Here is a 19,153-nt window from a genome sequence, read left to right on the forward strand (position 1 = left end):
TGAATCCAGATCCACAGCAATGTGTTTGACGCGAATTGGACATTCTGAATTCTCCCTCAGTGCACCCGAACAGGCGCCACATGGGGGCAACTTGGGGCTTTTCACAGTAACTTCATTGTAGTGTTAATGTAAGCCTACTTGTGACACTAATAAAGGTTATTATGAATGCCATCTGAAAGATGTAAATCAGGATGGTTGGCTCAGCCAGCGACATTCACATCTCCTGAATGAATGAAGTCAAAATTGTTTCTAATTATTTCAAAGAATCATTGACCCAAACTGACTCTGGAAAACACATCACCCTGCTTCCTTTCACTGAACCGATTTTGTAACCATAACTTCACTTTCTTGTTCATTCCATAGGCTTTTTCCTTCTTAATAAGCCTCATTTGTCGCACCTTGTTGGATACCTTTTGAAGGTTGATGAATGCAGCCACTGCACTGCCTTGATCAATCTTCTTTCCAATTTAAATGTAAGACTCAAGAAAAAAACCTGCAATATTAGTGATGAAAACAAAAAAGTTACAACTACTAATTTCTTGTGTACATTGGAAAGGTATTAATAATATGAATTGTTTCTTAAGAGTATAAACCTTCTGGATTTTGGCTATAATCATCCTTTCAGGTAACTTTATGGTGATGGAATAAAAGGCTTTCTTTGTCAAGCCGCAAAAACAATCCATCCTTTATTTTTGATTGGCACAGTCCAATGTCATCAGAACAGTCAACTCAATGAGGGTGTGTCTTACTACTTGAAAAGAGCCCAGCATATAGGTTATCCAAAGTTGTGTCGGGGCTGTCCCTATTTTGCATGATTATAGCAGAACACAAAGTTACTAATATGTAAATCAGAAGTTTAGGGTTGTGTGCGGAACTGAAGAATGTCAGCAAACCTTGTCCTCCTGCCTTTGAAGGTCTCGGTTTAATACCTCATCTGAAAGACAGCACCTCTAATTGTGCAACACTCTCATACTGCACTGAAGTGTCAGTTTAGATTACATGCTCTAATTTCCAGAATGACAGTGCTAACAGTGGGCTGAGGCTGACACAAGAAATGTGGATGGTCAATGCTGTTAGGTATCTCTTTTTGTTACAGTAATTTTGACGTTATCTTGTTATTGGATATGATATACAATAACTATGCAGACGGATCACAAATATCACTTATGTGCCATTTATCTTCAGTTGAAGAAATATCTAAGCAATAAACTGATGCATTGTTTTTTCTAACAAACAGTTCTTCATGCTCGTGGGTTGGAACTTCAGAACCACAAAACTTTGTAGGCCAGTGTAACTGTAATACTGGCTATCAGGTAGGAAAATGGAACTAATTCTCAGTACTCACTGACATGCAACCGACATCATTGATTAATATAACTAGCTTAAGTCATACCTGTTAGTAAGACCTCCCTTGATCAGAATTCCCACTATTCCCATAAGCTATAACACTTGTTGCATTGCTACTGTAGATATGTTATTTAATATTTATAATTTGAAATTACATCTGTTCTGACATGAGAGTCCATAATGAAAACCAATGGAAGAAAGGCCAAACAAATTCAAAAAATTAAATAATGGAATGAAAAAGAAATTAAGGGAATTAGTAGCAGGTTTTCACATAGGCAAACTTTATTCACCAATGAAAACTAGTATTTTATATAATGTCTTTAATATAGTTAAAAATCCTAAAGTGCATCACAGGAATATTAAAAAGCAAGGATTGACATCCAACCAGATAAATTATAATGGCTCAGATTTGGAAATAGTAATGACAGTGAAATTGTCAGTGTTCGACACCTTTTACTCCTTTGAAAATGACAGCAACTCATGAAGTCCACGATTAGAAGAATTTTAAAGTCTCAGACAATAATTCTATGCTTTTCTGGAGAGTATTCTATTGAGACGATGGGACTTGCCAGTTATAATGGTACTAAAATGTAATTAATTTCAGTCGCTAGCGAGTCAATTTAAATTTTAATTTCTGATGCTTTCTTCAATATAGTTTGGAAAGGAAGTATAGCACAGTGGTTAATGCTGTTGCTTCACAGCGCCAGGGACCCAGGTTCGATTCCCGGCTTGGGTCACTGTCTGTGCGGAGTCTGCACATTCTCCCCGTGTCTGCGTGGGTTCCCTCCGGGTGTTCCGATTTCCTCCCACAAGTCCTGAAAGATGTGCTTGTTGAGTGAATTGGACAATCTGAATTATCCCTCAGTGTACCTGAACAGGTGTACTGTTCGGTGCAATGTGGTGACGAGGGGATTTTCATAGTAACTTCATTGCGGTGTTAATGTAGGCCTACTTGTGATATTAATAAAGATTATTATTATTGCTTTATTTCAGTTTTCTTAATGACATCATTACTCGACGCTTGTATCTAAGTTTGTGACAGCCATAAGAAAGGGCACACACATAGAACTGCATTCCCTAAAATGGAACATGTACCTGCAGAAAGGACTGCTATTGACAACATTTATAATCCTGTAAAAACACATCTTCAGCAAGGACAAGTCAGAGAGTTAGAAAATTAACAGTTGATTCTAGTCAGCTATATTTTACGGCCCTCTAAATTTTCAGTGCTTGTTTTCCCATTGGGGTTTTGTGGGATTATTGCCAGTAAATTCTTATTTAACCATGTCCCTAAATACCTAGCTTAGATTTGGTCTAGTTGCTTTGAATGAGAAAAACCAAGGTTGGTGCAACTGTATTAATATTGATAAACAGTGTCATCTGATGAATAAATTAGATCAGTCGGTGAAAATTGTTTCATGAAGTTATTATGAACAGTGTAAAACACTTACAGCTCCACTAGGAGCCAATAATGTTTAAAATAAGAGCATTAAACTCTGCCGGGATCACTTACTAGTGTTTGGATCTGGGGCTTTTTCTGGGGCCTCTTCAGGGCTCTCCATAAGCATCAGCTCCAGTGAAACCCTTTAAGAATGAAATGTGTGGAATTCCAAAAATAGCCTTTGAACTAATCAAGATATCGCCACTTCACGTAGGGAGTGGGTAGGGGCATGGGTGTATGATTATCCCATGACACTAGAAAATGGCAGAACCAAAATGATGGTGTAGAGTCCTGGTATAACTTGATTCCAACCCTTCTTCCCACCTTTGATCCAGAATTTTACAGGTTTTCCTCTCTTTACATAAGAACATTAACATGGGAGCTAAAGAAGATCATTTGGCCTTTTGAGCCTGGTCCTTCTTTAAAAAAGATTGTGGCTGATGTTTTACCCGTATTCGTTCCCGCTCTAGCCTCATACCCCTTAATTTCCACAAATGTGTTGATTTCTGTCTCAAATAGAGACTAAGGGCGCGATCTTCCCAAAAGGGAATAAAGTCCCCAGGTGAGTGAGTTTAGCTGCGTGTTTCCCGGCAGTGCCAAGAAACACATTGGACTGGATTCCCCGCCCCACCGTGCCACATTTCTGTTTTACCCCACCAGCTCCTTTACACCGTCTAGTCAATGGGGTTTCCCATTGTGGGGCAGCCCCACGCCGTCGCGAAACCCCGGGGCTGCCGGCAAAATGGAGCATCCCGCCGGCAGAGAATCAGCCCATTATTATTCAACGTGACTCGCTTTGAATAAGGGGCCTTTACAATGTAGAGTTCCAGAAAGAATTCCCAACCTCCCCCCACAGCCCGAGTGCATTATGGGAGGGTCCCCCGCCCACCAGCCAACCCACACCAGGCAACCAGCCCAGCCCACCAGCCCAATTGCACATGCACAGAAAATGCCAGCTTGACACCTTGGCAGGTCCAGGTTGGCACACAGGTGGAACTGCCAGGGTTCCAGGCTGGCAGTATCAGTGTACCCAGGTGGCACCAGAAATTCCATCGCACCATCTGCCCAAAGCACATGCAGCAGGGGGCCTCCTATCCCCTTGGGGACCCCCATGAGTGCCATTCCATTTGTGAGGACCAGTACCAAACGGCACTCGCTCGAGGTGAAGAGATTGAACCCCAAAGCCTCAGGTACCACAAGAACCTGCACATTAGAGTAAGGCTTACTGCCTTGCTCTAATGCGCAGATTTGCCAAAAAGTGATCTTGCCCTGAGTCTCTACAGCTCTCTGAGGTAGAGAACTTCAAAGATTCAGATCCCTTCAAGTGTACAAATTTCAATCCTAAATAACCATCCTCTTTTCCTGTGATTGTGAGCTTATATTTCAGATTTCCCAGCCAGAGAAACATTTTCGCTGTCTATATTGTCAATCCCCAAATAAATTTTCCACATTTCACTTAGATGATCTCTCTTCTTTGAAACACCAGGGAAGACAGACCTGCATACTCATTATGTTCTCGGGGGGCATTCCTCTTATCCCAAGAAGCAGTCTGCTGCACCTGCATTTCACCCCATCTAGGGAAATTACGTCCGTTTTAAGTAAGGGAGGCAAAACTTGCCTTCCTGAGATTACTCCAAGGCCTGAATTTTTAGGATGGCGGGGCTCATGCTTCCCCATCTGGAGAGTTGGCGGGCACTCATCTCCGCCAACTCTGACAGGCCCATGGCTCTAACGAGCATTAATTGGCAACAAGCAAGACTTCCTGTTTTCACTTTTCCATTCAGAAGGGGGCTTCTGATGAAGGTGCCCACAGGCCCACCTCTGTCCCCACCTTCCTGTCTGAGATTTAGGATTTAAAATTTCTATTCCCCCCCCCCCCCCCCCCCCCCCCCCCCACCTCCAATATATCCAGTCAGTACCCGGCAACCTAAAACTTGAGGCTGGTGGAAAAAGGCTCTTAAGTGACCATTAGGTGGCCCTTTCTGTCTCATCGTAAAATTACTTCCAGATCAGGGGAGTGGGATCCCAGAGGGAATCCCATCCATGCAATTTCACACTCTTCCCTCCACCCTCCCTGTCAGCCTCAACCTGTGGGGTAAGTGGGTGGGGACCATAACTTTCAGGCCCAGCTGTTTCCTTTTTAAACTTTATTATTTGATGGGATGTGGGTGTTTCTAACAGGGCCAGAATTTGTTGCCCATCCCTAATTGTCCTTGAACTTTGGTGTTGCCTCACCAATGTCAGTAATTGTACTAAAACCTCTTTTTTCTTATACCCCAATCATTTTGTAACAATAGATAACATACCATTTACCTTCTTAATTGTTTGCTGTACCTGCATGGTAATTTTCTGTGATTCATGTACAAGGATATAATTGTCCTTCTGATGCATACATTTCCAAACTCTCACCATTTAAAAGATACTTAGCTTTTTAATTTTTGCTACCAAAATGTCCACATTGTATTCCATCTGCCATGTTCTTGTTCACTCACCAACCTATCTATATCCCTCTGTAGCCTCTTTACATCCTCCACGCCACTTATTCTCCCACCTAACTTTGTATCATCAGCAGTACTCCACATCTAAGTCATCACCAAGATTGTGACTAAGTGAGGCCCAATCATTGATCCTTACAGTGCCCTGCTAGTTTGTACCTGCCAACTCAAAAGCATTGAGTTTAATTCTCTTTATTTTCTATCCATGAACCATCCTTAATCCATGCTCATATATTAACCCCAATTCTATGAATCCCATTTTGTGTAACAACCTCTTGTATGGAACCCTAGAAAATGCTTTGTGCAAATCCATATTGGCCTACTTAGAATGTCATGGCCTCTGGGTTGAAATTAGGATTCATTGCATCTGCGAGTTGCACCATGTATTGCTTCACAGGACCTTAAAGCTGCAGAATTTATTTTCTTCCTCAATTTTTGCACTCCGATAATATTTAAAATTTTGAAACCTAAGTTTGTTTTCAACTAATCATTACTTAAGATTTATTTTGCTGAATATTTCCTCACATCATTACAGTCTCTTGTACTACGGCCTTTACCCACCTCAGTAAAAGAGATGTAACTGTCTGATTATATTTGCCTTATAGCAATGTCCTGCACACAATACCACAACATCCTACTACAGAAATAATGAGGGACACATCCTGTACAACCTCACAGGTTACAATCTGGAAGACTATTTAATATCAACAGAAAACCTATTTGGACAGAAAAGGTATGGCACATCTGGTCTAATCAATTTTAAGAACAATAAGCAAAAAGAAAACTATAGTTCAATGTTTTAAATATAAGGCCACCCGTTCAACCTGTTTTTATTGATATAGTTGCCAGATTACCTCATTATGAATGCCTTTCTGAGCTCCAAGAATAACTAATACACTTAGATCTCAGCAAGTGATGTTTATATAGATGCAGGGGGGACAAAAACTTTATTTGTTGGACATCTCTATTATCTTGTAATAATCTGCTGTTCCTTTCAAGAGCTTTTTGTTGTCTGTATTTGTTTGCACAGAGGTGTGAAGTGGAGTAAAACGTATGACATTGTTACTTTAAATGGGGGGAGGGGTAATGCCTATGTGTGCGGGGGATGACGTTGCCCATGATTGGAAAGTGTGGGGAACCGTCAAGCTCACTTAGAGATCAGGACACCCTTTCAAAATGGAAACTGATTGAAGATTAAGAGACGAAGGAGATGATAATCTGCACCATCTTTTACTTGCGAGTAGAAGGTCCTGTCACCAATTGCAAAGGCAGAAAAATAGTTAATTTCCCATCATAGCCTGTCTATCCCTAATACAAAATAATGTAAATGTGTGCTAAGCATTGCTGTTAACTTAAAGAGTAACTTTTGCTTGTTATTCGATATGTAATAGTCACATGTTCTCAACACTTGTTATATTAACAGATTAGGAGGATGGTCACTTGGAAATGAGCTGCCTGATGATCTCAAAGGAAACAATTTTACTCAATTGGGAAGTGACTTCTTATTGAAGGTAGGAGCAGTCCATGCAACAATAAGCTTTCATTACAATGTTATTCAGCGTATGTTTGTGTATTGTTGGAGGAAAGTGCAATGGCATTGGAAACATTTTCCAGCAGAAATGCTGAATTCACAAACCAAAAAGGTTATCCTCCATTTCTCTGCACTCTTTCTGGGAACAGAATTCATCAATTGCTGCTTGCCTGCCCTTCACTCGAAGTGTTTGGGATTCCAGACAATTTCCCACCATTTTTGAAAGGAAAGACAGCTAAACAGAATAGAAAGAAAAAGAAAGACATACATTTGTATATCTCAGGCAGTCAACAAATTAGTCGCTGTGGTAATGTAGAAACACGGCAGTCAATTTGTGCATAGGAATGAAATAATAACCAGATGATGTGTCCTTTTAATAGGTCCTTTTATTGGGGGATTAGTATTGGCCAGGACATCAGGGAAAATGTTTCTGTGCTTTGGTGAATCGTTCCGTGCGATCTTTTACGTCCACAAGACAAATTTTCACTTCAATGTTTCATCTGAAAAGTGGCTCCACTAATGGTGCAGCACTCCCTCGTTGCTGAACTAGTGCATCAGCCTAGAGTTTGTGTTTAAGGACCAGGAATGGGACTCTCACACACAACCTTCTGACTCAGAAATGAGTGTGTTACCACTGAGCTACAGCTGGCACAAGGACAGATTGGTATGGGGACTGCAGTAGGTAGGCTGATCAGTTGAATTTTATGTCATAAGGAAAAGACATCACGTCACCTCTCCCTCTTCCACACTCTCAAACCATCTGTTCGTTTGTACTGTATTCATTCAGAACCAATTAAAATTGAAATTACTGTATTTTTGCCACATTAATTTTGGCCCTGTCCATTTCAAATGTTTTTTCTACTCCTTCTTGGGCTGTAAACATCACTGGCAAGGCCAGCATTAATTGCCCATCCCAAATTTCCTTTGAGAAGATGGTGCTGAGCTGTGTTCTTGAACCACTGCAGTTCATGTGATGTACACACTGTTGCTACTTTGCATTAGTGGTGATGGGAGTGCATGTTTAAGATGGTGGGAGGGATGCCACTCAAGTGGGTTGCTTTATCTTACTTTGGGTTGAGCTTCTTGAGTGTTGATGGAACTGGACTCATCCAGGTAAATGCAGAGTATTCCACTTCACCCCTGACTTGAGCCTGTAGATTGTGGACAGGCTTTGGGGAGTCAGAGGTGAGTTACTCACAACCACAGTATTTCTGTGGCTTACTTAGTTAAGTTCCTAATCAATGGTGTTACTGATGGGACATTCAGTGATGGTACTGTGTGTTAATGTTAAGGGGAGATGGTTAGATTCTCTCATATTAAAGATGGTTATTGCTTGACATACATGTGGCCTGAATGTCACATGCTATCTATGAACACAAATCTGAATGCTGACCAGATTTTTCCACATACGGGGCGTGATTCTCCGACCCCCACACCGGGTGGGAGAATCGTGGGAGTGCCGGGCGATTCCCACCACGCCGCCCTGGCACCCCCACACGATTACCCCCCCCCCCCCCCCCCCCCGCCAAATCGGCATGCCGCGTTTTACGACAGGCCGCTCGGAGAATCACCGCTCGCCGTTTCTAATGGCCGAGCGGCGGTTCTCTGGCCCGGATGGGCCGAGTGGCCTGCCCAATACATCCGGTTCACGCCAGCGCCAATCACACCTGGTCGCTGCCGGCGTGAACAGCACGCGAACAGCCTGTGGGGGGGGGGGAGGATTGAGCACCAGGGGGGAGCTCAGTGGAGGTCTGGCCCGCGATCGGTGCCCACTGATCAGTGGGCCGGCGTCTCTAAAAGACGCACTCTTTTCCCTCCGCTGCCCCGCAAGATATCAACCCTCCATGTCTTGCGGGGCGTCCGCGGGGAGGACGGCAACCGCGCATGCGCGGGTTGGCGCCGGCCAACCTGCGCATGCGTGGGTTGGCGCCGGCCAACCTGCGCATGCGTGGGTGACGTCAGTTAAGCGCCACCGGCCGCGTCATTTAGGCGGCGGCGCTTTGACACGGGCGCCAAGGCCCGGTGCGCAAATTTGACGTGGCACCGCTCCTAGCCCCCTGGGGGTGGGAGAATAGGGGGCGAGGAGCGGCATCCGACGCCGGAGTGAAACACTCCGGTTTTCACTCCGGGGTCGGCACTTAGTGTCCTGTTAGGAGAATTGCGCCCATGATGTTGTTGGAGCCCTTAGCCTTTTCTGTATCCAGTGCCTTCAGCTGTTTCTTATTACGTGAAGTCAATTGGATTGTCTGAAGACTGGCATCTGCGATAGTGGGGACTTCAGCAGGAGGCTGAAACGGACTATCCACTCAGCAGTTCTGGTTGATGATGGTTGCAAATGCACAGCCTTCTCTTTTGCACTCATGTACTGGGCTCCCACAGAATTGACGATGGAGATGTTACTGGAGCCACTTCCTCCAATTGGTTTTTAAATTGTCCACCACCATTCAGGACTGGATGTGGCAAAGCTTTGATTTGATTCACAGGTTGTGAGTTGCTTATTCTGTCTATCACATGCTGCATTTGCTGTTTGGAGTGCATGTAGTCCTGTGTTATAGCTTCACCAGGTTGGCACCTCATAATTAGTTATGCTTGGTGCTGCTGTCGGCATGTTCTCCTGCACTCTTCATTGAATCGGGCTTTGTGCTCTGACTTGTGTCACAAATATGTAATACATGGTTCGTATTAATAATTTAAAGGTTATTTGGCTCTGTAGAAAATTGGATAAATGCAACAAAAGTAGCTTGGAGTCTAAAAAGCTGGGGCCATGTTGAGTTAAGGGGTTAACATAGAAAGAGCCATAAAGCAGCAGTTGGGTTTACTTAACCTTGTAGCGAAGTAACAATAATAATCGTTATTAGTGCCACAATAAGCTTACACGAACACTGCAATAAATTTGAGTCCAGAGGAATATTTTATTTTGGGATTGAGAGCTAAATTAGTTTAAAATTATTTAGTGAACCCTGAGATGCCTTATTGTCATAGAAATGGGTGAAACTTATGATAATTCTCTCATTTTAATTTATTTGAGGGCTCGGCAGCAGGGGAAAAGGCTGTACTGAAAGGATACTGCTGTTTGCAGGCTCCAGGCAGTTAGGGCTTGATGAAGCCTTGGGAGCTGTATGGTGCAGTTAGGACTCAGGAAAGGTCTTGGGGAGCAGGGAAGGTGGTAGAAGGTTCATTGTTGAAGGTGTTTTAGAAGCTATGGGAGCTGTTTATAAGTCAGTGCAGCTGGGAGACGTGTTCAGAGCATCCAGTGGGTAATGCCAGCTTAGTGAAGCTTGTTGTCTATGAAAGAACTGGATGTGTGCCAGTAATGAGAGATTGGACAGCAGCTTTGTAAATCCCATAGAATGCACTCTTAGGAGAACCTTCCAGAGGTGAGTAGTTGTTGATGCAGTCAAGTCGAATGCCTGATGAGAGAGTTCAGAGGCTTGATCTTTGAAAGTGAAGACTGGAAATTTCCCATGAGGGACACAAAATTTTAATGGGATATTGTGACCCATAGTGGTCACTGACATCTGAGGGTGTTACTCAGAAGTCTGTGGGACTTGTTTTGGTCGCACCTACCAATTAACCTGCAGTGCAGTATGTTTGGATTGGATTGGATTGGATTTGTTTATTGTCACGTGTACCGAGGTACAGTGAAAAGTATTTTTCTGCAAAGGAAATTAAACAAAATTCAAGAAAATACAAGAAAATACATAATAGGGCAACACAAGATATAAAATGTAACTACATAAGCATTGGCATCGGATGAAGCATACAGGGTGTAGTGTTAATGAGATCAGTCAATAAGAGGGTCATTTAGGAGTCTGGTGACAGTGGGGAAGAAGCTGTTTTTGAGTCTGTTCGTGCGTGTTCTCAGACTTCTGTATCTCCTGCCCAATGGAAGAAGTTGGAAAAGTGAGTAATCCGGGTGGGAGGGATCCTTGATTATGCTGCCCGCTTTCCCCCAGCAGCGGGAGGTGTAGATGGAGTTTACCTGTTAATTCATATTTACCTCGTGCTATTTCTCAATGTTCATATATAAGATAGATTATTTAACTTTTCTGACTTTTTATAATAAGATTTATTTTCTTTGTTTAATGGAATCTTGTAGTTTTCTTCTATTAGTGGGTAAGCGGGATTTCCAACTTTGTTTACTTTAAACATAATGTCACTGGTTGTTAACCGGATTGTAACACTTCTTGATCATGGTGGACTGAGGAAAGGGCTGGACTATGAGGTTACAGATTGTGGTTGCATACTGCTATTGATTGCCCACTGTGCCCTTGCTGCTGAAGCTGTTCCTAGCCTATTCAATTTAACACAGTGGTGGTGCCATACAGCACAATGGAGGGTGTCCTCATTGTGAAGATGGGGACTTTGTCCCCTGAAGGATTGTGTGGTGGTCACTCCTACCAATACTGTTATGGACAAATACATCTGTGAATCTCTTGATTTCTTGATCACCTGCTGCAGGTCCAGCTTAACAGGTATGTCCTTCATGACTCAGCCAAATCAGTCAGTAATGGTTCTCCTGAGCCATTCTTGATGATGGACATTGAAGCCCCCAACACAGAGCACATTCTGTGTCACATTAGGTTCAGTACTAATACTGACTCAAATTGAGTTGAACAATTTGGAAGTGAATTTCCATGAGGGTCGTCCCATTCACCTACCATTTACATAATTTAAATGGGTTTCTGCCAAAGTTGAAATGGACAGGGAAATTCAACCCCCTTGATTCACATTTTCTCATCCCAACATAAAATATCAAGAACGTGAAATAGAATTTGCAAAATCTAAACCTTTCATAGTTCACCAATTGCCTCTACTCACTGCCTGCATCACTGCACTGTACAGAGAAATAAAGCCAAATTAAATTAACTATTGTCATGTGAGAGTACCTTTAAAAAATGGGTGTTTATAAATGGGTGTGTATTTAAATATCTGTAGTGAGAGTACCTTTAAGAAATGAGTGTTTACTACTGCAGTGATGTCAGAGAGTGGGTGGAGCTGGGCTGTCAGTCAGATTTTTACTTTAGCAGCTGTTTGCTGCAGGATGTGTTTTAGTTTAGTTTTCAATGTTGAAGCTGAAGCCAGACAGAGTAGGTGTACTGCTGTTCTCTCTGCCATGAAAAGACTATCACTTGATCATTTGGTGAATTCAGAATTATAAATGTTCTCAGTAATGAATGTAAACCTAATGTGCATCTGGTAAAAAGTGTTTTAAGTCTTATGGATGTTAAAAGGAAAGCTTAAAGGATTACTTAGTGTTATATTCTTTGGGGGTTGTATTTGAATTAATGATTGCTAAGATGCTCACTGTATGTTTTGAAAAGGTTAACTTGAGTTCATAGAATAAACATTGTTTTGCTTTAAAAAATACTTTTCCATTTCTGCTGTACCATACCTGTAGAGTGGGCCGTGTGCTCCCCATACCACAATCTATTAAAAGTTGTGGGTCAGGTGAACTCTATGATACACTTTGGGGTTCTCTAAACCCTGGCCCATAACACTATCTTAAGTGTTTTTAAAATTTAAAATTGTCTTCTCTTTCAATCCTTCCTGTCTCCTTTGAGCTTCCTGCCTCATTGCTTATATTCTTCTCATGAGATTTCATGTATTCGGGCTGATGTTGAATCTTTCTGACACTGGGCATTCAATCTTTATCTCAATTACTATTTCAGGCATCACTGATCAGAACCTTTTACTCCCATGTCAGATGCAACTTTCTGAACATTAGTTCCTGAGGGCGAACTCACCTTTTACCTGTTTTCACCATATCTATTTTTTCCTATTTAGTGCGATTGACAGAGAAAAATGTTCCAGGGCTCAATGTTGAAGAACAAATGAATGAATACTGAGACATTGTGAAATAATTAAGAGAGGCTCCTGAAGGCCTGTTTGCAGCGGTGTGTTTTAGTGCGGCGATTAAAGGCACAGAAACTAAGTAGACCATTGCTTCAGCCAGGCGGACATGAGGATGTAAAATTATAGGAGATTATAAATATGGGGTGGGGTGTGATTATAGAGATTTATTGATAATGCTAAGTCAGTGAAATAGTGTTTCACTTTTGTGTATCATCTGCGAACTCTGCCATCTGAAAGTCTGAAATACCAAGGTTAACTGCTAACTGTGAGCTTCATAGAATTGCATGGTGAGAAAGGAAGGTTGGGCTCTTCATTGTAGGAGCTGGGCCAACCAACCACACCAAGAATATGGTGGACACGAAATCTCATGAACACCCAAAGAATATGGCGGACATGACAGAAACATTCACGAGACCTGAATAACCGTGAAAACGTTAGATCCTACGAAGACATAGGGCATGATTCTACGGCCTCGTTGTGCTTTCACTTGAGTGAAACGAGGATGATTAATAATGGGAGAGGCCAAAAACGAAGACCACACCAGGTGCCAATAGTTTGCGATGCAAACGGCCCGCACCCCTAGACGAAATTGGGATCTTGACGTAGCATGGTGAGAAACCAATTATCACCACCATTTAAGCCCTATTGCCATACAATTAACGGGGCCACCCCATATCCAACGTTCTCAAATCATTCATTGGCCACCCTAGAAAGTGTTCACGCTTGCCCCGATTAGTACGCTTTTTATAAATGTGAACTTGGAGGAAGGGCTTCTGCAGAGAGCCAAAGAGGTGAGTAGCCATCATTGATCACAGGCAAAGAGTCCAGGGGCACTGGGCATGCCACCCCCGTGCTTGGCAGGGATTGGGGGACCCTCAGCTGGGTGGGGGACCCTCCACAGGGGTGGGCTGCCAAGGGAGGGTGGGGGGAGACAACCGGGGGGGGGGGGGGTAACCGTGCGTGGCGCCACCATGCCAACCCAACCCCTGGATCATGTGTGCCTGTTCCAGAAGCAATCCTTGTCCCTGCCGCATCGACTACCCATAACCCCTACCAACTGCCGAGGCTTCTGGCAATGCGGCTGAAGGTTATGGCTCATAGGGAATTGGCAATCGTGGTTAACTGAGAACTTCACACAACCCAAGTGGATTCCCGGATTGGATGGGCACTGCAGGGGTCATTGCCTAACTTCCATTCACACCTTGGTGCATGGACACTGAGCTTGAACACTGTGGGAGGCAACAACACACGATCTAGGTTCCCTCCCACTCCATGGGCTCTTTATAAATTTCCGAGACCACCCCACTCCCTTTTTTGAAACTACCTTGTCCTGTATCCCCTGCGGCGGTAGAAGCGGAAAGGTCGAAACCTGCCTTCGTACAAAGTCCCTCACCTGCAGATAGCGAAACCCATTCCTTCCCGGCTGTTCAAACTCCTCTTCCAGATCCTCCAAACAAGGAAAGCTTCCATCTATAAACAGGTCCCCCAGCCTCTCAATTCTTGCTCTTTGCCACCTCCGAAACCTCCTATCCAACCTCTTCGGCACAAACAGGTGGTTACCACAAATTGAAGCCCACACTATCGCTCCCTCCACTCCCATATGCTTCCGCCACTGTCCCCACACCCTCAGAGCTGCCACCACCACCGGGGCTTGTGGAGTATCGGGCCAGTGAGAATGACAGAGGTGCCATTGCCAGCGCTCCTAAACTTGTGCCCCTACATGATGACACCTCCACCCACTCCCATATTGATCCCTCCCCCACTATCTATTTCCTGATCATGGCTATATTTGCAGCCCAGTAGTAAATCCTAAAGTTCGGTAAGGTCATCCCCCGCACTGCCCCCACCCCTCGTCTCCGCTCCAACAGCACTTTCTTTACTCGCAGGATTTTATCCGCCCAAACAAACCCAGAGATCACCGCATTGACACGCTTATAAAAGCTTTTGGAATAAAAATATGGAGACACTGGAAAATAAACAAAAATCTCGGGAGAACTGTCATCTTTCCGGTCTGTACCCTCCCCGCCAGTGACAATGGGAGCATGTCCCACTTCCAAAAGTACTCCTTCATTTGCTCAAATAACTGGGCCAGATTTAGTTTATGTAACTGCTCCCATCCCACTGCTACCTGAATACCCAAGTAACGAAAACTCCCTCCCACCACTTTAAACGGCAACTCCCCCAGTCAATTTATACCCCAAAAACCGGCCAAATTCCCTTAGGATCCGCATAATCTCTCCCATCCCCCCAAGGGTCCAAAAAATACAGGAGTAGGTCGTCTGCATATAACGAGACCCACCCGGACGAACCCTTTTCAGTCCTTTGATGCTCTCAGCGCCATCGCCAATGGCTCTATGGACAATGCCAACAACAGTGGGGAAGGGGACATCCTTGCCTCATCCCTGGCGCAGTCTAAAATATTCCAAGCCCACTCGGTTCGTTTGCACACTCGCCACCGGTGCCTGGTACAGCAACCGGATGCCGTCTACAAAACCCTGCCCAAACCCAAACCACCCCAGGGCCCCCATAAATATTTCTACTCCACCCGGTCAAAGGCCTTCTCTGTGCCCATAGCGGCCACTACCTCCACCTCTCTCACCTTGGAGGGCATCATGATAACATTCAATAGCCTTATAACATTGGCCGTTAACTGCCTTCCTTTGCCAAATCCCATCTGGTCCTCCCCATCACTCCTGAAACACAATCCTCTATCTCGAGGCCAAAATCTTGACCAGCAATTTGGCGTCTACATTCAGTAAGGAGATTGGCCTGTATGACCCACATTGTTCTGAGTCCTTCCCCCGCTTCAGAATCAATGAGATTGAAGCCTGTGGCATTGTTGGAGGAAGAATACCTCGCTCCCTAGCCTCATTAAATGCCGTCATCAGCAACAGCCCTAGCACCTCAGGAAACTTCTCATAAAATTCCACTGGATATCCATCCGGCCCCGGGGTCTTGCCTGATGGCATGGCTTCCAATCTCTCCACTACTTCAACTACTTCAACCAGCCTGATTGGGGCTCCCAGACCCTCCACCTTCGGAAACTCCAAACCCTCCAAAAATCACCTCATCCCCTCAACCCCAGCTGGGGGCTCCAACTCATACAGCCGACTATAAAACTCCTTGAACACCCGTTCACCCCCCTGGGTCCAAAACCGTGTTCCGCCCTCTATCCTTCAATCTTCCTGTCTACCTGGCCGCCTCCCGTTTCCTGAGCTGATGTGCTAACATCCTGCTGGCCTTCTCACCATACTCATACATCGCCCCCCTTGCCTTCCTCAACTGCCTCACCGCCTTCCCTGCGGATAGCAGACCAAACTCCATCTGCAATGTCTGCCGATCCTTCAACAGCCCCGCCTCCGAGTACCTCCTACCCACGTGGAGAATCTCCCTAACCAGCCAGTCTATTTCCACCCATTCCATCTTCTCCCTCTGAGCCCGTACCAAAATCAATTCCCCCCTAACTACTGCCTCCAGAGCCAGGGCTAAATCGCTGGCTTTGAAAGCAGACCAAGGCAGGCCAGCAGCACGGTTCAATTCTCGTACCAGCCTCCCCAAACAGGCGCCGGAATGTGGCGACTAGGGGCTTTTCACAGTAACTTCACTTTTGAAGCCTACTTGTGACAATAAGCGATTTTCATTTCATTTCATTCCCACACCATTGCTACCGCCTCCCCTGTGTCATTTATCGCCACATAGTTCTGGATGTCCTCCCCCAACCGCCCGCAGACCCCCTCTTCCGTTAACAGTCTCTAGTGCGGGCGCTGCCCCCCCCCCCCCCCCCCCTCCTTGCTAACCCGCAAATCCACCCAGTGTGGGGCATGGTCCAACACTATAATCGCCGAGTACTCGGTGTTTACCACCAGGAAAGCCCTATCCAAAACAAGTTGATCCGGGAGTATACTTTGTGTACATGGGAGAAAAAAGAAAACTGCTTCGATCTCAGTCGTCCAAATCGCTACGGATCCTCCCCTCCCATCTGTTCCATAAACCCCTTTAGCCTTGGCTGGAACCCTCCTTGTCCTCGAATTCGACCAATCCACCTCGGATTTATAACCGTATTAAAGTCCCCCTCTATGATCCGCCTATGCGAGTCCTGGTACGGAATCTTCCCCAACACCCGCCTCATAAACTCCGCGTCATCCCAGTTTGGTGCACAGATGTTCACTAATACCCTCCAGCTTCCCACTCACCATAACGTACCTACCCTAGAGTCTGCCACTATGCTTCCTACTTCAAATGACACCCGCTTATTGATCAAAATTGCTAACCCCCCCCCTCCAGTTTTAGAGTCTAGCCCCGAGTGAAATACGTGCCCCACCCATCCCTTCCTCAGCCTAGTCCGATCTGCCACCCTCAGCTGTGTCTCTTGTAGCAGCAGCATTTAAACTCTTCAGATGCGCGAACATGCGAGCCCTCTTAACTGGCCCATTCAGTCCTCTCATGTTATGCCGATCAATAATATCCCTTCTTAGGCCAGCCCCCAGCGCACGCCCCACACCTCTTCAGGCATGCCCCCTGACGCCCACCATCATCAACCCCCATTCTGTCGCCAATTGCCAATCCCTCCCCTGTCAGCAGATCTATACGCCCCCCCTCCCCCCCCCCCCCCCCCCCCCCACCCAGTCTGTGATATTTTAACTTTCCCAGACACCTCCTGTAAGGACAGTAAGAAGTCTGACAACACCAGGTTAAAGTTCAACAGGTTTGTTTCAAACACTAGCTTTCGGAGCACTGCTCCTTCCTCAGGTGAATGTACGGATAGTAAGGATAGTAAACAGCAGGAATGGAATCTCTCCTGTCTGCGAGTTCTGCTGAATGTTAGACTTTCCAAAGTCAGCTATTTCTGTTCCTGCTTAAACTTTGCAGCACAGAGACTTATACTGATTAAGCTCATCAAATTCCAAACAATCTTGCCAGGATCAGATAGCTGCGGCCTGGAGTCAGGTACAATCCCAGAATGAAGGTATATTATTTCGGATTCTTACAGAGCTGCAGAATCATTTACTCAAGGTGAGGCTTGATAGTTGTCTCACTTCCACACCAGTTGTTTTACTACGTGTCAAAATTTGACGCTTGTAACATTTCTAAAATCTTCAAAGAACATGCATTCATCATGTCAAGTTTGTCTCCTTTACATATCTGTACCAATCATACAACAGAGATTTGTTGTAATCCCCCATGAATGCATATATAGGTATTTATATGAAGATAAGATTCTATATTCTATTAGACTAGGAGTGATGTATAGGACATCTGGGCCGGGATTCTCCCCTACCCGGCGGGGTGGGGGGTCCCGGCGTGATGGAGTGGCGTGAACCACTCCGAAGTCTCCGCACCTTTAGCTCTAGGCCCACGTCGGAGTGGTTGGCGCTCCTCCGGCTGGCGTGGACGGCCTTTGGCGCCACGCCAGTCAGGGCTGAAGGGACTTCGCCAGCCACCGTAAGTCCACGCATGCGCCAGAGCGTCAGCGGCTGCTGACGTCATCCCCGCGCATGCGCAGGGGAGGGGGTCACTTCCGCCTCCGCCATGGTGAAGACCATGGGGAAGGCGGAAGGAAAAGAGTGCCCCCACGGCACAGGCCCGCCCGCCGATCACTGGGCCCCGATCGAGGGCCAGTCCACCATGGGGGCAGCCCCCGGGGCCAAATCGCCCCCCCCCCAGGACCCCGGAGCCCGCCCGTGCCGCCTGTTCGCGCCGGTAAGGTAGGTGGTTTGATCCATGCCGGTGGGAGAGGGTTGACAGCGGTGTGACTTAGGCCCATCGAGGGCCGGAGAATAGCCGAGGGGGGGGGGGGGCATCAACCGGGGTGGCGCGATTCCCGCCCCCGCCGAATCTCTGGTGGCGGAGAATTCGGGACACAGCGGGGGCGGGATTGACGCCGGCCCCGGCGATTCTCCGACCCGGCGGGGGATCAGAGAATCCCGCCCTAATCTCTATTCCTGCTGCTTATAGACTGAATAAAAGACATGGGATTAATACATCACCTCCTATATCAGTGATCGGGATTGACAGCAGTTTGAGATACATACACATCATATTACAACACATAATGCACCTACTTTTAGAGTTTCAAATCACCAAATTAGACACATCACATCTGTGAGGTGAGGGATATTCAAGTCCGTGAGAACCATGAGATGTATGTAGAAATGGTAGAGCAGTTATCATGGGGGATTTCAATCTACATGTCGATTGGTTTAACCAGGTCAGTCAAGGCAGCCTTGAAGAGGAGTTTACAGAATGTATCCACGATAGTTTCATCGAACAGTATGTAATGTAACCTACGAGGGAACAAGCGGTCCTAGATCTGGTCCTGTGTAATGAGACAGGATTGATTAATGATCTCATAGTTAGGGATCCTCTCGGAAGGAGCGATCACAATATGGTGGAATTTAAAATACAGATTGAGGGTGAGAACGTAAAATCAAACACTAGTGTTTTGTGCTTAAACAAAGGAGATAACAATGGGATGAGAGAAGA

The 19,153-nt window shown here is 45.4% G+C and overlaps 1 protein-coding gene across 1 annotated transcript in view; it reads left to right on the top strand.

Moving 5' to 3' along the window:
* Nucleotides 1-19,153, top strand: part of LOC119965683 (ATP-binding cassette sub-family A member 13-like) — a 398,370-nt gene that overhangs the window by 320,120 nt on the left and 59,097 nt on the right. The window contains exons 44-46 of the mRNA XM_038796446.1: nt 1,238-1,313; nt 5,889-6,016; nt 6,707-6,794. Of these exons, the coding sequence (XP_038652374.1) occupies nt 1,238-1,313; nt 5,889-6,016; nt 6,707-6,794 (292 nt within the window). The remainder of the gene's footprint in view (nt 1-1,237; nt 1,314-5,888; nt 6,017-6,706; nt 6,795-19,153) is intronic.

The sequence above is a fragment of the Scyliorhinus canicula genome, chromosome 5 (genome assembly GCF_902713615.1).
Source record: "Scyliorhinus canicula chromosome 5, sScyCan1.1, whole genome shotgun sequence".
Classification (NCBI taxonomy): Eukaryota; Metazoa; Chordata; class Chondrichthyes; order Carcharhiniformes; family Scyliorhinidae; genus Scyliorhinus; species Scyliorhinus canicula.